General features: G+C 33.3%; 1 protein-coding gene across 2 annotated transcripts in view; it reads left to right on the plus strand.

Annotated features, from left to right (window-relative positions):
• The first annotated feature begins 498 nt into the window (after window positions 1-498).
• Window positions 499-20379, plus strand: part of LOC118197116 (ERI1 exoribonuclease 3-like) — a 44020-nt gene continuing 24139 nt past the window's right edge. For both annotated transcript variants that reach the window (XM_085821670.1, XM_085821669.1), the window contains exons 1-3: window positions 499-794; window positions 7276-7392; window positions 17286-17345. In XM_085821670.1, the coding sequence (XP_085677796.1) occupies window positions 555-794; window positions 7276-7392; window positions 17286-17345 (417 nt within the window). In that variant the 5' untranslated portion in view covers window positions 499-554. The remainder of the gene's footprint in view (window positions 795-7275; window positions 7393-17285; window positions 17346-20379) is intronic.

Below are 20379 nucleotides of genomic sequence, written 5' to 3' on the forward strand. Positions count from 1 at the left end.
TCATTTAAAGTTAAGTTTTTTTAAATTGGCAAAGGGGGTATTTTTCGCATCTTAATTTTGATGATATGGCAGCATCTCCATTCTACAGAAACCCAACTGAAAGCTTTTCTTCGTATGTTGTCACATGCTTAATATTGCTGAGCATGAAAAAGAAGTGTAGCATCCTAGATAATAAATCTTTCAGCACCCCTAATCTACATTAAGTTGAACTTATACCTCATAATTTGAAATCGCTTTTAAAAATGCACAAAAATGTGCTCCTGATAGCTAAGTAATGTCACAAGACAAGTTGATATCAATCATAGGTGATGATTAAAACTGTTTTTCACATTACGATCATTAGGAAATAAATATTCGTTAAAATGAGAAATTCATTAAATCTCCTCCCGCCCACACCCTAAATTTCAGTTAATTTCTGCTACTATCTGAACATTTTCTTTGAATTTATCTTGATGTTCTTTGTGAGCGGGCAGAAAGACCTTAAACTACATTATAACTAATTTGCCTTGGAAAAAAAAAAAAAAAAAAAAGTTTGTGTTCGTACGAATCGTAATATGAATTGCTTATACAGACTGATATCGAATGTAAGGCACCCTCTGCATCGAATAGGTATGCCTATGAAATATTTAAGAAGTGCTTATTCTGATACTGCGGAATGTGTCGAAATTCCATCCGTTCCATCTTTTTTAAAATTGCCACCTAAGTTAAATGAAATAAAGCAACAGAAATACGATTACTTTTTAGTTTTAGATTTTGAAGCTACTTGTGACTCCCCTGTGAATGCAGTACCTCAGGTATGAATGAGTTTTTTGAACTAATCAAATTATTTCGCAATTGTTATGTTACACCTGTATTTTAATATTAAACTACAAAATGTAATTTAAAAACATGAAAGTTTGCTGAAGTCATTTTCTGTCGTGATTAGAATGATAAATTTGTTGGAAAATTGGTATTTTAAATAATTTAAACATTTTTTAGGTTAGGAAGTAGTTTTTTTAAGTGTGTATTTGAAATACTGTAAAAAAGTTGTGTCAGCCCATCATTCTAGGACATTTTCATCCGCAGAGAACCCGTTGGCGCCGTTGCATTTTTACTCGCCAAGCTCGCGGTTCATCGGCGATGAGCCGAGCCGCAAACGTGATATTTTGTAAACATGATTTGTAGTGCATTTAAATTCAAGTTAGCAGACAAAACAATATATTAAGCATATGGTAGTAAAAATTCACAGATAATAAGCATGTAGATGTAAAACTAACTGGTTAAACGTGATATACTAAATAAATTTGTATTAAATTCAAGTTAGCGCAGAAAAGAATATATTAAGCATAAGACAATATATAAGCATTTATAACGGAAATAAAAATTCATTTGAAAAATATAAATTAGTATTAATGTACTGAAATTAACCGGTTAAACGTGATAAACGAAAAAAATTTGTCTTAAATTCCAGTTAACACAACAATATATTCCTTACACCAGCAATGTTTTGCTAATTTTGATGACCATGGTGATGCATCAAACTATTCTGTCATCTTAGATAATCAATAATATTTTGTATTTCAATTTAATCATCTATTTATGTCACACCTGCCATCCTCTGAAAGGTTATTGTTAGAAAAGCATTAACAATATATTATCTTGTTAAAATTTTACGCCAGAAAATTGATTTATTCTCGTAATTTTAGATGACAATAACCAATAATATAAATAAGAGCATTACTTAGTTATTTAAATTGCTGGTTCTTAGAGCTGTTAATAATTAAGAACACAACGTGAACAGCCGTGTTACAAATGAGCATTCACCCCTCCCGCCGTATTTTCTTCCTTTCATCCCGAAACGAGAACCGGCATCTATCTACGAAAATATTTCTATCTATTCGTTGTTAAAAAATTCAGAAAAAATAATAATAAATAAGAGAAGAATAATATAAATCTGCAAATGAGAACAACGACAGTGATAATTCAACAAAATGAACACAAGAGATATGGTTGCCAACTTCGAACAAGCGAATACGATAAATCCGCTGGGTTACCAGGTTTGAACTATTATCGCCAAAGTTGGCGATGTTTACATTTACCGGGTTCTCTGCGGAAGTGCTTCCCAGTAAATATTTGTAAAAATATATATATGTATGACATAAAATATGTAAAGCAAGTTTCTGATTTTAATTGCATAGTTCATTTATTCCTTATTTTAATTTTTCTTTCTGTCCTAAAAATATGGCTAATATTTGTAATATATAACATATCAGTCCAAAGTGCATCATTTCAGAATCAATCTGTTTCGTGCCATCTCATCCAATATGCAGCAATGCAGGTATTTTATAGGTAATCAGGTGAAAGATTTCAGTTGCAAATCAAAACTTTTAACACTCTTGGAGGCTTCTGCTGAATGCATATTCATTCTTCTGCTTTGCTTGCTTTATGCTAGGATATTGTCGCTTGCCTCTCTAGCATCCATCGTATGTCTTAAGATGTAAATTTCAAAGAATGTGTTAAAAATGGGAGCCATATTGCATTTAGAATGTCTAGAAATGAGACTTCAAGAATTTCATTTCTTCTGTATCGAAACTGATGAGTTAATTTCCATCACCAAACTCTGTCTGAAACAAACACATTTAGTGGTTGACTTTAGGGTAGCCCTTGTATTGTCACGAAGTTGTTGTTTCATTTATCGCAAAGTTGTTTCGTTTATTGCCAAGTTGTTGTTTCATTTATGGAAACCGGAGTAGCTGAATGTTATGGAAACCCTATTATGATGTAATTGTTTGCATTACTCTGGGAAATTTTGAATCGTGGAATGTTTTGCAAGAACTTTTGTGGTGTGTGTTGTTTAGGAAGTACATTGCTTGTGTCATTGTTTAGACAGTAGAATGGCTGAATGTAGTAAGATTAATTTGAAGCTTCTGTACAATTTGGAATGAAAGGGGAAAAGTGCATTAATTGACTGGTGTGTAAATGAAGGTTTATGTAGTAGCCATTTTGGGGACACTCCGGAATGCGTAGGATATTTTTTATTCTTATTTTTGTGAATTTATGTGGCGACGTTGATATACGGATTCTAGTTCAGATAATTCTAGGAAGTTTTTGGATGCTGTTAAAGAATTTTGTAGAGGTAAGTGGATATTTGCCACAGATGTAAGTGGATATTTGTTTGTGTAATGGGATAGAGTAGACTTTAAGGTACCCCTTGTATTATGGCAAAGTTGTTGTTTGATTTATCGCCAAGTTGTTGTTTCATTTATGGTAGCCTGAGTAGTTGAATGTTATGGAAACCCTATTGTGATGTAATCAGGTGCATGATTCTGGGAAATTTTGAATCATGGGATGTTTTGTAAGCATTTTTGTGGTGTGTGTTAAAACCATTTAAATGGGTTTGTAGGAAGAAAGGTTCAGATGGTCACTATGTGAAGTGTTCAATCAGAAAGAGTACCTGGTTTGAAAAAAGTCATTTGAGTATGATTGATATTTTGATTTTTACGTGGCTCTGGGTGTACAAAGTGAATTCGAAAATCATGGTAAGTGAATGCTTAAATGTATAACATGTTTTCCCTTTTTTATGTTATTTTATTGTTTGGTTTAAAAGGTATTTTATTGAGATTACGTATTTTTTGTTTGCTTATATGGTAGACTTTGGTGCTCCTTTGACTTTTTAAGTGAAAATATATCAATGTGTACATGGACAAAGTAAAGGGAGTGCGCAATGGAAGTTTGTGCAATTCTGGGAATTTTTTTTTAAGTGAAAATAGGTCGACGTGTACATGGATAAAGTTAAAAGAGTGCGCAATGCCATTTTTTTTGCAATTCGGAGATTTTTTTTAAGTGAAAATAGGTCGACGTGTATATGGATAAAGTCAAAGGAGTGCGCAATGCCATTTTTCTGCAATTCGGGGTTTTTTTTTTAAGTGAAAATAAGTCGATGTGTACATGAATACCGAATTTGTGCAATTGTTTGTTTTGCTATTTTGGCTTTGTGTAGTGGTGATTTTTGGCGCAAAAATCGCACCGCTTCACAAGACAAAATAATGAGTCAAAGAATTGCACAAAATTGGTATCCATGTACCGCCAAAAATCGGCAGGTTTCGCCAAGGGGTAACCTAAACTATACTTTTACCATGTAATGCTTAAATGCATAATCCTTTTTTATGTTATTTTATTGTTTGGTTTAAAATGTGGTTTTTTGAGATTATGTATTTTTTCTTCACCTCTACTGTAGAATTAAGTGCTCCGTTGACTTTTTAAGTGAAAATATATCGATGTGTACATGGACAAACTCAAGGGAGTGTGCAAAGCCTAGTTTGTGCAATTCTCTGATTTTTTTTTTAAGTGAAAATAGGTTGATATGTACATAAATAAAGTCAAGGGAGTGCGCAATGCCATTTTTGTGCAATTCTGGGATATTTTTTTAAGTGAAAATAGGACGATGTGTACATGGATACCGAGTTTGTGCAATTCATTGTCTTGTTATTTTGGCTTTGTGTAGCGGCAAAAATCTGTATAGAGTATTTAATGCTGTATAGAGTATTTAAACGGCTTTTGCTTTATAGATATTTTTATACTATATACTTTAATTACCTTATTTCTTGTTTAAATGCATATTTTATACATTTTATTTTCATTACTCACCATTTTATGACTTTTAACATTATACACCTGAAAACTAAATATATTACTTAAAATTCTCTTTTCGTATGAAAAAATTGAAAACAGGGATCTACACACAGTCCTACGTTACATTCCTTGCACTCGTAATAACTCATTTGTCGTTTTGGAGGATTTTTCCGCGAATGTGAATGAACGAAGCATCGTCGTCTCATTTTCTTATCAGTCTCTTCTGAACAAAGTTTTGGAAAATGTCTTTCAGTTACTCTTTCAGAATCAATATCAGAATTTCAGAATCAATATCTGAAATATTTTGCATCATTTCTGCTATTTCATGCTCTGTTAAACATTTTCGACGCTTCGACATTGCAACAGTAAAAACAGAAAGAATTCACGTCTAACAAGATCTAATTATTTTCTAAAAACTGAACTGCAAACCGAAATACCCAACGCTTTAGTGCAAATAAAACTTCTCTACTTACAGTAAAGAACTACCACGTGCGAATAAAGTGCGATTTAAAGAGACGTCATAAATCACGCCATTCGGAAACATTTATTTCTCCATTTGTTTATATAATCAAAAACATGTGTATGTGAGTCATGCTTCTCTCATTTCGAGTAGAAGGTCTAATGTACATGTATCTGAAACCATATGGACATACAGTGCCATCTTGTGGCAGAAATTATAGTTTTTCAAACGTTCTAGGACACTGGCACAAATATGTGACAGTTGGTAGTGAACGGGAAAATGCTCTGGCATGCCTGCGTGTCGGCCAGAAGCTGAGTGTGTTCGTTGCTGGCACGTAGACGTGACATTCAGGGCGAAGGGGTTAAAAGCAGCTGCTATTAACTTAAGCTTTTCACCCAGCATTATTTATCAAACAAGTAAACAATTTTCATCTCAGCATATCAAAAAGCACCCTTCTGTTTTTAAGAGATTATAAGAATCCTGGGTATTTTTCCGTTTCGCCAGCGGAAATCTCGCCAAGCAGACTCTATTGGTGACAACACACAGTATACACATAAAAAATGTTGATAAATGTTAGTTTAAAGAATTTTTTGTTTTGAAGGTATAAACATTTTAATGTCGTTTAAAATTTTGTAAGAAAGCCAATAAATAAAGACAATAAAGTTGTAAAAAGATTTTAATTTAAGAATTTACTATCCTTTCATGGTACAACATCCTGATTCGCCGGTTCATATCACGGGAGCCCATGTAATCTCATCTCACGTAAACTACGCTACAAAAATCTAATTCTCTCAGTAATTATCTACATTAATTTCAAGTTAAATCTTAATTTGGAATACAAGTTTAAATGCAAGAATTATTTCAATTCGTACAAATAGTTTACTCAGAAATTATGTAAAACCGCAGTGCTTTACTTCGCTAATGCATTCTCATTAGAATTGATGAATTTAACCCTTGAATTTGCCTGTTCGATATTTTTGCCTTCAGGTGAGCGGTGTGATTGCATCCTAATCGACTTAATTACTGTGAATGGCCTTAGAGAAGAAAATTGAACTATCTAGTAAAAATTCTATGTAATTGTATACCAGTATTGAAAGAAACAATTAATCTGATAAGAAATGGCTCTGACTATGTTTTTTGAAAATGAGGTGTAAAAGGTTACCAGCGAGGATAATCTGTTTGGCATCAATTTTACCATTACTGGCGACTTTATCACCTGCACCGGCAAAATGGAAAAGTACCTGTACTTTAATTTACATTAATCAAACTAACAAAGCCGTAACATTTCATGCTAAGAAACATGAGACATATGTTAGGAAAAAAAGAAACGCGTAAATCTTTGCCCAACAATTGGTCAGAAAACCACGTTTTCCACTGTTCTGCAGCCAAAATTATTTTAAAAATCTTCCATTGGTGAATTAGATTTTCTAGATATGTTTCAGGTTCATGGAAATCATTCAGTTCTAGTTAACGATATCTCAATTCCAAGATAACTTGACTTTCATCATTTTCTTTTCTGCAGCTGAAGAAGAAGCTTCTATACTTAAACCTTCGAAACTAGTTCTGAAAATTTCTGAATATTATATTGATTCTTATTGCTTTAGCTCCTCCAGTAATCCTTATTCAATGTGCTATTGTAACTTAAATTGAAACTGAAGTTTTTATCCAACAATAATGAAAAAATTGCAAACCAAAATTTTTAACCAGTGAATAGAGGAAAAGTAGTATCACAACTTTGGTATTCTTCATATAGTATTAGTATCATATTCTTCACACTCTTCTCTCCCCCCTTTTTTTAATGTCTGCATAATTGTGGGGAGAGGGCATCTATTGAGATGCTGTCTTCCCGCTTTCTATTTTTGCCAACCAATAATGTAAAATATGTTTGTGTATTGCTTTGTTGTATTTTATTTACAAATGATGCATATAATAAAGGTACATGCCAGATGACCAAGACTGCATATGATTGAAAATTGTTTTCCATCATCAGCATCATCAAGGACCGACTCAAAAGTTTTCATTTTATAGGTATCGATACATATAAATGTTGGTAAACATTTGCAAGCATTACTAATATTTTAGGTTTAGGTACCAATGTATTATTTATGAGATAATAGATGTTTATTGCTGAAGAATATTCTTAACAGTAAATTTAATGTTCAATTTATTTTTGCATTTTGAATACTGACCTATACTTTTTTTAGGAAATCATAGAATTTCCAGTACTGAAGGTGAATGCAAAAACCTTTGAAACTGAGTCTGAATTTCATTCTTATGTTCGACCTGTCATCAATCCCCAGCTTTCCAAATTTTGTATAGAAGTAAGTTGGAAAATGGTATTTATTTTTTAATATGTAGCATTAAATAACTAGATTATTTTCTAAATTTATCTGGATACATCCTTACTATTATGACCTCTATAGTTTAAATGGTGCCATCACCAAGTTTGTGTTTACTTGTGACACATAGTTTGTAGTTGCCATATTTCTGTGACTTCTTTCATTATGGCATAAAAAAGTATTTTCTAGTCTCAAGGACTTTCATCACATAAACTCAGTAAAGTAAGACTCGATGATGATGATCCATGCTGTATTGATTTTAATTTTTGTCACTTAGTGGAGCCTTACAGCTTTTCAACATTTTGTACGTAAGCAGCCATTGTTGGATCAACTAAAAGGAATTTGTGGTTCACTATGAAAAGATGACAGCCAGGTTTTTCCAGTTCCTTTGATTTATACAGTATAAATTCTGAGATCTGCAGTTTTCAGGACTTTGGTGATTCCTGATTTTGATCAAATTAAATCTAGTAAGATGCCATGTAGATATGTTAACATTGGGTTGTATTCTGTAGGTCAGACTGAAAAATGTTATCCTTCCTCCTCTTAGGGCAAGAACAGGTCCAAGTACTTCAAAAATTAAGAATGGCTGAATTTTATGAATTTAGGAGAGGCATTGAGCTGTAGAATTTAAAGGCCTGAAATTTTTAAAACTTAGATAGGTATTGGGCAGCAGAATTTATGACCTGCAAATAGTGCAGCATGTGGCAAAATGCCTAGGATTGACCGTTTTCCCTACCCCAACCACTTAACCCTTTGACTGTGAATTGAAAAAAATTATCCTGTTTTTTATGAAAGTGAATAAAATGTATCATACATAAGGTAAATTTAGCATTTGGGATTTGGCAAACGGTTCAAACCAAAGTCTGGGACACATATGTCCTAATTGTAGTTAATGGTGGGATACATATGTCATATGTCCCACGTGTAGCGATTGACTTACTATAAGTGCACCTATTCTTCTGGAAAACTTTATTATATGAAATATACTTTACGTCATATGGTACAAGGTATTGCTTTCTTTGCATAACCAAACATTACACATTGGGCAACTCCTATTTGTTCTTTCTCTATGTTCATTTGTGTACAACGAGCACAGCGGCATCTTGATTTTTCAGTTATTGGAAGATGATTCCCAACATTCAGGAGATTCTAAGTACTTCTTAACCCAGCAGTAATTTTTGAGCTTTTAGTGGGACATATATATCCTGTTAGTGGTGAAAGGGTGAAAGTGGGATTTTGATGAGCATCAACCAATGTATTGTTATTGGCCAGTGTTGTCACTTGCCTCACCAGCAGGTGTTTCAAAGTGATATGCAAAAATCTCAGTCCAGAGAAAAGTTGTATTCATGGCACACCTTGCATTTATATTATTATATTTTTCATTCCTTGATTTAGTAATGAAGGGGAGATTTTTTTAGCCCAAAGGGCATTAGCTCACAGTGGCATAGTACAAGGTGGATCATCTGTCTCCAGGGGCCACCAAATTGATGTCACAAAATTTTAGAATGCAATGTTTTCCATTCTTGGCAGACAGAAAGGGGCACAAAATCTTCAGTTGTCCCCAGGCGCTGAAAACCATAGCTATGCTTCTGTTAGCCCAGAAGGGCTATTAATTTCGTTTTGACATTTTGCGTTTGTTAGAGAGCGAGATCCGTCAAAAGAATGATGGACTGTAATCAATTATAAAAGTTTATTCATCAATAGAAAGGCACAGAGACCTTAAGGATCAGAGCTGTACGCTCTTGATAGTACCGATGGCTATTACAAAAAGATGGCATAGGAGCCCAAAGGAACAACCGCTTTGTTCATGGTCTACAGAGGTTCTGCTGGTTTGGGGGGCATTGCAGCGCTCTGTAGTAAGATCAATGTTACAACAATAGGATGGGACGGAACATCCCGCCTCGCATTGAAATATTTATATTTCAATACAAGGTAACACTTGTAACATAATAAGGTATAATAATACTATTAAAATGAGATTATCCATTACGACATAGTGCATTCTGGGATATAATAGAATAAAATAGCATAAACATTCATACAGTTACAAAATTGATGATATCTATTATAATATGATTCTACATTAATGAGGTTCATCAAATAGACATAAGTATTATTATTCAATAGGTAGCACGACATATTTTGGGTATGCATCTTTTAAATGTGCCTGTAGAAGTTCTCACTATAACTACTCTAACCTTTCTATCAGGTCCGGTTATAACTTTCTGTATACGACATGTAGCCCATTTACAAGGAGGCAGATTATCTTCCTTGAGTAAAGCAAGGGCATCAAGGTTTACGTTTGTCTTGGCAAATTGCCATTTATTGTTCTGCTGCAAATGGTTAAGGTAGTCTCTGCCACTTTTTCCAAATTGACTGAACCATCTTAGTAGTTTTTTGCCAACAAGGCAGCCTATTTTTTTTTAGATGCTATACGTCAGGTTCTGCCATGGCATTTAATGGGTGCCCAATCAGAAAATGCCCAGGAGTGAGGACTTCGTGATCTGTAATTTCAGAGGATAATGGAGTTAAAGGATGTGAATTCAGAATTCTCTCAATTTGAATAGAAACAGTCAGAAACTCTTCTAGTGTAAGCTTAGCATTGCCAACTGTTCGTTTCAGATGGTGTTTAACCTTCTAAAACCGGGCCGAAATTCTCATAATATAGCCTTCAGACTGGCGCAATCTGAAACAGTTTTGCCCCCTCTTTGACATTTTCCTAATGAGAAAAGTCGTTAGTCCCCCTCCATGGATGAAGTAAAATTTACGTTTGTCAGATGCTTACGTCCCATAGTAGAGGGGTTGCTAGATTTGCAATTTTTTTGATGATTATTTTGCTTTCATTTAAATGAAGTTCTAAATAAATAGTGCATAAATAAATATGCAGTACTGGATGCATATCTAGTGCACAAATTATTTAGAACAAAATGTATGCAATGTTTATATTTCACTCACTATTTCTAATCAATCTCGTAAATAATTTGTGAATTTTTTAACTTTGTTTTCACTCTTCATTTATATTCCCATATTTTCGTATCAGAAATTAGAAAGCGAGAACAAAATTTAACAAAATATACCGTATTTACGCGAATCTAATGCGCATCGTTTTTGGCCAAATGTATTCAAAATTGGGGTGCGCATTAGATTCGATGGCGCATTAGCATTACCGTATTTATGCGAATCTAATGCGCCATCGAATCTAATGTGCACCCCAATTTTGAATACTACATTTGGCCAAAAACGATGCGCCAAAAACTGAATGAATGAAAATCACAAAAACTATTATGCATACAATTGTCTCTTATTTATCTCCTGATTGCTTACATAATAGAATTGCTTACATAATAGAAGCACTTTGAAAATAGAAGCACTTTGACAAAATTGCTTACATAATAGAAGCACTTTGAAAGAGTTAACAGTTCTTAAGGGTTTTATGCTCTCCCCCCAAAAATGTCAAAATAAAATCTTATTATTCATAAGTACGAAAAGGAAGTAAACAATAAAAGCGGTTTTACCTATTTTCTAGAAGAGCATTAAATCTGAAATATTAATCTATTCTTATTTGTTATGATTAAAAAACATTAAATATGGTAAGCTTAAAGAGCGTGCAAAATCGCTGACGTTTTAATCATAGCAAAAGTCAGTACTAAAAAAATTAGCATTAAAATTATGAGACAGATTGAAAAAGAGATGGCCTCTATTTGATTTTCAAGTATATTGGCACGAGACGAAACCTGCAGTTTTTGCCAAAATGTAGCCAAACTGATAAGAAGAAGGAAATAATGTGTAGCCAGCGGCTACTCTGAGCAGCGACAATGGACCACCCAGAGATCTACAGATAGGCGATTCTCTAAAATGGGGAGGGCATGGATGGTATGACAGTTGTACCAATGCCGGCGTCTGAGAAAGTCATTCTCCTGATACAACTGCTGTACCAGCCGGCTTCAGAAAGTTAAACAATTTAATGCCTGTCTCCCAGAGTCCTCCAAAATTAGGGGCTCTGGTGGAAGAAACTTCCAAGTAATGTCTTCTGAAGCTAAATAGCTAACTACTCCAAATTCTGACTGTTTTACTAACTTTTCCAACTGTTGTAATTCCGAATGTGCCCCTACAAAATTCATTGCATTGTCTGAGAAAATGGTTGAACATTTACCCCATTGGGCAAAATATCGTTTTAAGCTGGCAATCAAAGACTCAGAAGTAAGGTCTGTCAGAAATTCAAAATGAACAGCTTTAGTAGCCAAAGATAAAAATACAAATATGCAAAATGCCCTATTTCTGCCCCTTATATTTGAGTTGAAAAGGACCGCAAAGGTCAATGCCCATATTGGTAAATGGCAGGCTTGGTGATACTCTTTCAGCCGGAAGATTACTCATTAATTGAGTTACTGCAGTGGGATGCATTTTAAAGCAAGTTAGGCATTCATGAACCACCTTTCAAGCTAAGTTGCGGCCATTGATAGGCCAAAGCTGACGTACACTATGTAAAAGAGACTGCAGCCCTACATGTAAATCTCTTTTGTAAAAGTATTCCATTATGAGCTTTGTGAATCGACTGTCTGGTAGGAGGACGATGGGATATTTTTGATTGTAATTCAAGTTGGAGCTACTTAAACGGCCTCCTACACATATTAAAACTTTCTTATCCAAGAAGGAATTAAGAGATTTTAACTTGTTGTTACTCTTGTTTAACTTACTCTGGCATTGTAAATAAATCTAAAAACAAAGCTTAAAATTCTAATGAGTTTCATATAATTATTAGTCCTGTTCATAAGTTCATTTAGCATATCATTACTTGTTGAAATAGCTAAAGTCGTAGTCACAGGAGTTTTCAATTCATTTAGATATCGGTCATCTGCAGGGCTCACAAATGTTTTAGTCATAGGTACACACACTTCCTTAAGTAGAAAAAATGGTTCGTGCCACCACATGTTATTTGATGCTATTTCTTCTGGATTTAGACTTCGGGAAATTAAATTCGCTGGATTGTCTTTTGAGGAAATTTGTTTCCATATAAAGTTTTCCGTGAGATCTTCTATTTTGGTTACTCTGTTACCTACAAACGTTTTGAGTGAATGAGGAGATGTGGCAATCCAGGCTAATGCGATCATTGAGCCTGACCACAGGAATACTTCACTGATATCTAATTTCAGCGCGGAGAAAACCTTCTTCACCAGTTGTGCTAGAAGGAGACATGCACACAGTTCGAGTCTTGGTACAGAGATTTTCTTTAACCCTTTCCGGCACGCTACCTTTTAAAGTTGGAATTTTGATAAAAAAAAAATCTAATGTGTACACCACATGACTTCCTTGTACGGAATATTAAATTATATGCATTTTTTTCTTGCATTTCATTAAAACTTATTGGATGAATTAAATCTACTTCGCCGACAGCGCATAAACCACAATAGAATAAATGCATTCTTTAAAATTCACTCTAGTATTTGTTTACCATAGTGACACTCTGGCGCTAGATTCACTTAGCAGTATTATATTTCGTTCATATTATAACTCATAATGCAAAACATTTATATCATTTCAAGAATAGAATTATCTAATCGTTGCCACATGTTCTATTCAAATACTATAATAAAGCTAGAATGATGTATAAAAGAAATTAAGCAAATAAAACAAAAAAAAACAGTTTTTCACAGACGATTGAGTATTTCTCATTCAATTAATTCAGTTCTCACTTCGCGAGAAGGCAAAAATACATAAAAACTCAAAATGTCTATATTAAAAATTGCGAGGTAAATCTTAAACACTTATTTCCTCGAAAAAATTCCAGAAAGGATTAAGCATGATTTAAATGGCAATAATAAATGAAGGCGTTATCTTTGTTGTTGCGAAGCTAAGTCTCTCTAGATTGGCAACAAATCCACTAGTCTGCTGTATCAAATGTAAACAATAAATGGCCGCCATAAAAAAAGGCTTAGCGGCACTTAAACAACTTTAAAATTGTTGATAATTCTAAAAATATTGCATACAGTTTTACTAAAGGCATAAAAGCCTTAACCGGAAGATAAAAACAACATAATTCAATCATTTTTAAAGCAAAAAATGTAAAATTTACAAACATATAAGAGTAAAGAAACTGAGATCACTGAGCCGGGTAGCAGAGCGGATATATATATAAATATATTTATATATGTTTGGTGCGACCAATTGCAACCAAAATACGAGGTGCACATTTACATATTATAGCAGTGCTATATACAACATTTCAACATTCTGAGGCTACTCGTTTTTTAGTTATGCGAAATACGTATGTATGTATGTATGCACGTACGTACATACGTTCGTCCAGACGCCACGAAAAATTCTCTTCAGGATTAATTTTAAAGCAGTTTTATAATTTTTTTTTGAGGAAACGAGTCTTTTATTCTGTCCTTACGTACAGATATCATGAAAAAACATGGTTAAATTGCATTCAATAGCGGCCAAAATGGATATTTTCGTTGAAATATGCTGCCTGAAACTTTTCGTGATTACAATACTTCCTTTTTACTTCATACAAGGAAGTAAAAAAAAGGTAGGCAGGCCCAGAGGAGTACACAAGTAAAATTTTGTGAAGATAGCACTTATCGTTTTAATTCTGTTGGTGTGCCCAAAGTGCGCACACTGATTGAATAGAGCTTCGAAAAGAGTGCTGAAACGAGCATTGTTGTCAATGAACTGACCGATGAGATCCAGAGAAACAAAGAATACAGACTCTCAGTTGTCCTTGATCGGTGAGCCCGGTTTGGGCACACCTAGGGTTTGCCGTTTGATTTTAGGCAAGATTTCAAGGTAAAAATTTAAAACTAATTTAGAATAAGGAGATTAGCATACAGCCAAAAAAATAACCTTGAAATTTCTTTTCAAACAATTCTCTTTATACCCTAAAAAAAATCTGGAAGATTTCTTTGAAAAATGAGGGTTTTAAAAAACTAAACATGGCTAAAATATATGAACTGGTTTGTGTTGAGCTGCCGTCTACTATAAATAAAGAAGGTTCAGAGTAACCTATACTAACCTATAAATCCTTTTTCATTCAATTTTTCCGTGTGAACAGAAGGAAATTTTTAGGTGTGTCCAGACCGGACACACTGTGCCCCAAAGAATTAATGGTGATACTCTGGATTTACTATACAACAGTTGGCCAGAGCACTTTTCACTAGATATTGATTGAAGCTACAGAACCGCTCTAAATGCTATTTCAGAAGCGTCAGCAAACACTTGGAGCACAATTGTAGTATTCGGGTTCACAGCACTCTAGGAATGCAAAGCTTCTCGATTTTGGTAAGTGCAGAAACAAAATGTGTCCATTCCTTAGCTAAAGATTCAGGAAGATGCTCATGCCAATCAATGTTGACAAGCCATAACGATTGCATGAAGGTTTTAGCTCTTGTGATTACTGGCCCAATTAAGCCCAAAGGATTGTATATGCGGACGATATCTGATAAGACTTCCCTTTTCGTATAAGTAAGAAGGGAACTGAGGGTGACGTTATAGGAAAAGGCATCATCTGCTGTATTTCATTTGATACCTAAAGCCTTGACAGTTCTTTTATCATCCTGGAAAGGAAAAGCAAAATTCTGCTCCGTAGAGATATCAGCGTAGAGTTTTGGTTTATTAAAACATCACTTGTGTAAATTCATCTTTCCTCGTTGTAACATCGTTGTCAACTCAGAAAACAATTTTGCTACTTGACTTAGCTCTGATCCTCCAGAGAGGATGTCATCCATGTAAAAGTCAGTTAAAGTAACAGAAGACGCAAAGGGGGGGAGCTTTCCGCCTTATCATAAGCTAGTTGATATAAAGTTCTGGTTGCCAAATAAGGAGCACACACAGTTCCATACATTACAGTCTTAAGCGCATAACATCTGCTAGGTTCATTTATGCCTGTCTTCCACAGAATTCTTTGGAGATCAAGTTGAGAAGGATCGATTTCAATTTGGCAATACATCTTTTCAATGTTCGCAGTAAATGCATATACATGCTTTCTAAAATGCAGCATAGAAGATGATAAACTCCCACCTAGTAAGGAACTGCAATTCTGTGAAGAACATTACGCAAAAACCCATAGCAGAAAATCGTATGGACATTATGTAGTAAAGATGCCTGTAAAAACTGATGATAAAGAAAATATAACACCTGGAAGTTCTAAGGAAATCGCGTCAAAACGCTTAGATCACTTTGTGGATTGTTTGGAATTGTTTGGAACGCCAACCACAAATGAAGAAGCTGTATACTCAATTTTTCAAAGAATATGAACAGCTAAATCACATGACGGAAATTGAAACTGAAACTTAGGCGGCCTATTACTTACCTCACCATGGGGTTTATATACCGGAAAAGAGTAGCACTAAACTTTGGGTGGTTTTTAATGCTAGCTGTAAAACAACAAATGGACGATCATTAAATGATATTTCACTAAAATGTGGCACAATCTAAGATGATTTATTTTCAATTATGTTTCATCAAAGATTCGTAAGTGTCATCTGTTATTTCAATTTGATTTGCTTTGTCTTTTAAAGGTGCACGTAAATAAAAAGAACCTTTTGAAAGTTTGATAAATGAGGATTATTAGAAATAAGATTTTGAAATGCAATTTTAAACGCATTAAAATCTTCATAATGACCGGAAAATTCTGGTAACGGTATTTGTGGCAATAGAATTTTGACTAATTTCGACCTTGCTGTATTAACCGCTTTCTCTGCATTTAATGTACCATCTGATAATTCTGATAATGAAGAAATGAGGTTTAAAAGACTTACCTCATTTTTGTCTATTCTTGAGTCCATATCTGCAAGATCCTCATCTATTTCTTGTAACTCTTCGTCTTTAGCTTCTCGATAAAATTGGTTCCGCAGATCTTCTTAGTGGATTTCCTCATGCAAATGCAATTCAATTTAATACTTATTTCCACTGCTGAAGGTGGCACGTCCAAGATAAAAGTTTCTACTTGTGTGATTTTCGTTTTCAAAGAAGCTTTCTGTCTTTTAAGATATGCTAACATCATTTTAATCCGCTCTCCAGGTCGTTAAGAACCGAATGTTAGAAAGTGAGATCTGTCGAAAGAATGATGGACTGTAATCAATTATAAAAGCTTATTCATCAATTATTCAGAAAGGCACAGGGACCTTAAAGATCAGAGCTGTACGCTCTTGCTAGCACTGATGGCTATTACAAAAAGATTGCGTAGGAGCTAATTCAGTTTGAAAATTTGCCATTCGAGTAACACATAAGAAGGCTCCTGAACTCTTGACTAGAGAGACCTAGAATGCTCCTGAACTCTCGACTAGAGAGTCTCTCGTTAGCATACTCCTCGCACTACGAGGTCTATAATTCACTTCAATAGCTGTCTATGCTATACATGAGTATACATATGTAAAGAGCTTCTTGTAATTGTAATAAATGTTTTGAGTTCAATAATGCAGTAAGTATCATGTAACCTCACAATTGTACCCAATCATTACAAGTTGTTTCAGTTGTTAGCGAAGAAAAATATTAATTAGCACTTATTTAATTATTTTTTAAAATGTTGAAGGACCAAAGTGGTAGATAACTGTGCAAAATGATATTGAAAAACATAAATTAATTTCTTTTAAGCCTTTATTTGTTTTGATATGAACACTTTTGTGTTTTGTCAGAAAATTCAATTGTCAAAGCTTGAAAGACCATACTTGTGGATTCTAAAAAATCATTTTAATTGTTTTGGAAGAACTCTTTCTCCCCTTCTTCCATCGCAAAAAATGTAATGAAACATATGTAAGGTAATTAACTCTTAATGAATGGAAACTATTATATTATATATGACATTGTTCATTAAACATTTAATATTGCATTATGCATATGAATTAGCTATTGATTTTGATGTTTTTAATTTTCAGCTAACAGGCATCACACAAGAAATTGTAGATAACAGTCTAGTATTTGAAGATGTGTTTCAGGTAATCATTACTTTAGTTTACAGTACCCATTATTTATTGCTAGTGTTCTAAAACATCTTTTTTCTTATTGCCATAAGTATTTTATGAATGGCTTGAAATTCTATGAAATTAATTAAAAATTGTGTATTATGTGTTTTTTCCGAAGTACAGTTTTAAGACTTTTGTGATTACTCTGTAACAGTACAATGTTTAAAGACTGTAGTGATCATAATAGTATGTGATATTAATAGTATGAAGTTCTAGTTATATTAAGGCCAAATTCAGCATTGTAATTTTACAGTAGTTTGATCATAACACATCTTATGCAGAAAATGACTAAAATCATTTTATGCATATTTTTTTATTAAAGCACAGGAAATGACTAAATTAATTTTGTGCAGATTGTTATCAAAGCACAGGAGACGACAAAATTCATTTTCTCTGAATTATTGCTAGGATTTTTGAAGACAAATGATTTTTTACCAGGACATATTTTACAGTAAATTCCTAAAAATGACCATGATAGAATAGAACAGACTGAAACTACTTTCATCTGAGAATATTATGCAAGCCCAGTCCAAGTGCAATGCTCACACCATTGCAAATGGGTGGTCCAGTGCTATTTGAACAATGGAACATTCACAACAGATCTACGAGCGTATAGTCCTTCTTCTCCCAAATGTCTGGCTATAGTTTTGGGGAGATCTGCTATCCTCTAGCAGCAAGAAACTCATTTATCACCAGCTGAGCTGGGATGCTTTGGTTTCTTTTTGCCTATAGGACAGTATACCTGTTTCCTGCAGGTGTCCATCAATGCTATGTACACCATCAACATCTGGCATTGAAAAAAAAAAAAAAAAAAAAAGAAAGAAAGAATGCAACACAGTTCAATTCTCCAAGGAGACTTTCCATGGACATGAGGAAACACACATTAGCATTAGGAAAAATCCATCATGGAAATTAGGAAAAATAAAAATACTTTGTGACTATGTTGTATGTACGCTGTCAAGAAAATGCACATTATATCTATCAATTTTGCAATGTACCTTTGCACAAAGGAAAGTGTTTTGAAAGATATCACTCAAAATATTAAATTTTTTATGTTTGAGAAATAGTTTAATTTTTTTAACATTTTAATTGTTGATGGTTTCTCCAAGAAGCAGAAGTAATCTTATGCACCGATTGCAAATAATTGCCAACTATATGAGTGTTTAAGATATGTACACCTGCTTAAGGTGTGTTAAAATGTACAAAATAACAAATTCTGCGTGTGATTTTCTGCACAATTCATGCTTTTCTAAATGTTACTCAGTATGTTGTGAAGAAAACTGATGTATATTTAGCTTATTCTCGATATCTGTAAGGATAGATGTATGCAAAGATATCTTGATGGATATCTTTAGCTGATTCTTGCTATATAGATAAAGCTTCTTTTTAAATCATTTTATTTGATTTTTTTTTAACAGTGTGATATATTGTGGAAAAGTTGGTGATATGCAAAGCTGCAAGACAGTTTTTGTCTTCACAATGGCTTTCATTTTTTTTTAACAAAATTTTTTCTTTTACAATAAGGATGCAGATTATATGAATAGCTGTGTAATTATGTAAATATTTGATCTGTATGTTGCAATAAATTAAATTTCTGTTTAATCACTCAGTAGATGATTTATTTAATTTCCCTACTTTATATTTTCCCTACTTTTATTATTTCTGTGTTATTTATTGATGTAATTGGCAAAAAAATGAACTTGCTTTCTTTCCATTGTCTGATGTCTTAAATGTTTGTCTTCCTCATTTTCAGTTCAGATCATTGCCTAAATTTAATACTTCATTTCAAGGCAGTTCAGGCATTTTACAATATTATGAGAATTTTATAAATGATGAAGTAGTGGATATAATTGTAAAAAAGACTAATTGTTATGCTGAGCAATCATGTAATATTGTTGGTAAAAGAAAACTGAAAGGCAGAAGAGAATGGTAACAATACTGTATCACCTTAGGTAATTATTATACTTCACTAGAATTATGTGCTATCCATTTGACTTACCAAATAGATGTCATTGGAACTGTAAGACAAAACAAAAAGGATTAACCTTTAGAAATAGAAAATTTAAATCTGATGAAGTTATTTCATTAAGATGTAGAAAAATCCTTGCTCTGAAATGGAAGGACAAAAAGGAAGTAACAATGTAATCATCTTTTCATGATTCTGAAAATGTTGAGGCAATGTTAAAAAGTTAAAAATTAAAAACAAAATCAAAGGTTGTAATTGACTATAATAAACCAATGGGAGGTATGGACCTTGTAGATCAATACCTTTCTAGTTATAAAGTAGCCAGATGTGGTGGGAAAAAATATTATAAAAAAAGTATTCTTTCGCCTTTTAGACTAAGTTGTTTTTCAATGCTTTTCAAGTTTATAAAAAAAGAAGTTTGGAAAAAATAACATAAAATTTAGATAGGATTTAGATAATGAAATAATTGATAAATATCACTTTTATCCATATTTCAAGGTGAGGTCATCCATTGAATGAAGCATTGTCAAGTTGTTTATTTGAATGCCCAGTTTTTGAAACTTATACCACCTACAGAGAAAAAAGAAAATCCTGCCAGAGAATGTAAAGTGCATTCATAAGAAGAAGGCAAGTGGAAAACTAATTAGGAGAGAAACAGGGTATTATTGCAAAGACTGTAGTATAGGACCCTGCATACCATGTTTCAAACTATCACACACAGAAATTTTTATAATTTTTGAAAAAATATAGATATTATTGTTGTTGAATAAAAGCATCATAATTTGCAGATAATACTGTCCGTTATTTAAAGCATACATAACTTTTCTGTCTCCAAAAATTACATATATTTCATAAATGCCTGCATTGAAACTTTTCATGATTTTTGAACAAATTTTGTCAAAATTGTGTGACAGGTAAGGAGTTAAATTATTAACTCTCTTTTTTCTTCTTAATGTCCCTTTATGTAGAAAGTTTTTCTGCTTTTCATCAGTAAAAAGATTTAATAAATACTTGATCAGTTATGAATTTATCAACCATTCA

Source organism: Stegodyphus dumicola, chromosome 8, assembly GCF_044657685.1.
Source record: "Stegodyphus dumicola isolate Sdum_Otavi_A_Nest chromosome 8, ASM4465768v1".
In the NCBI taxonomy this organism is placed as follows: domain Eukaryota; kingdom Metazoa; phylum Arthropoda; class Arachnida; order Araneae; family Eresidae; genus Stegodyphus; species Stegodyphus dumicola.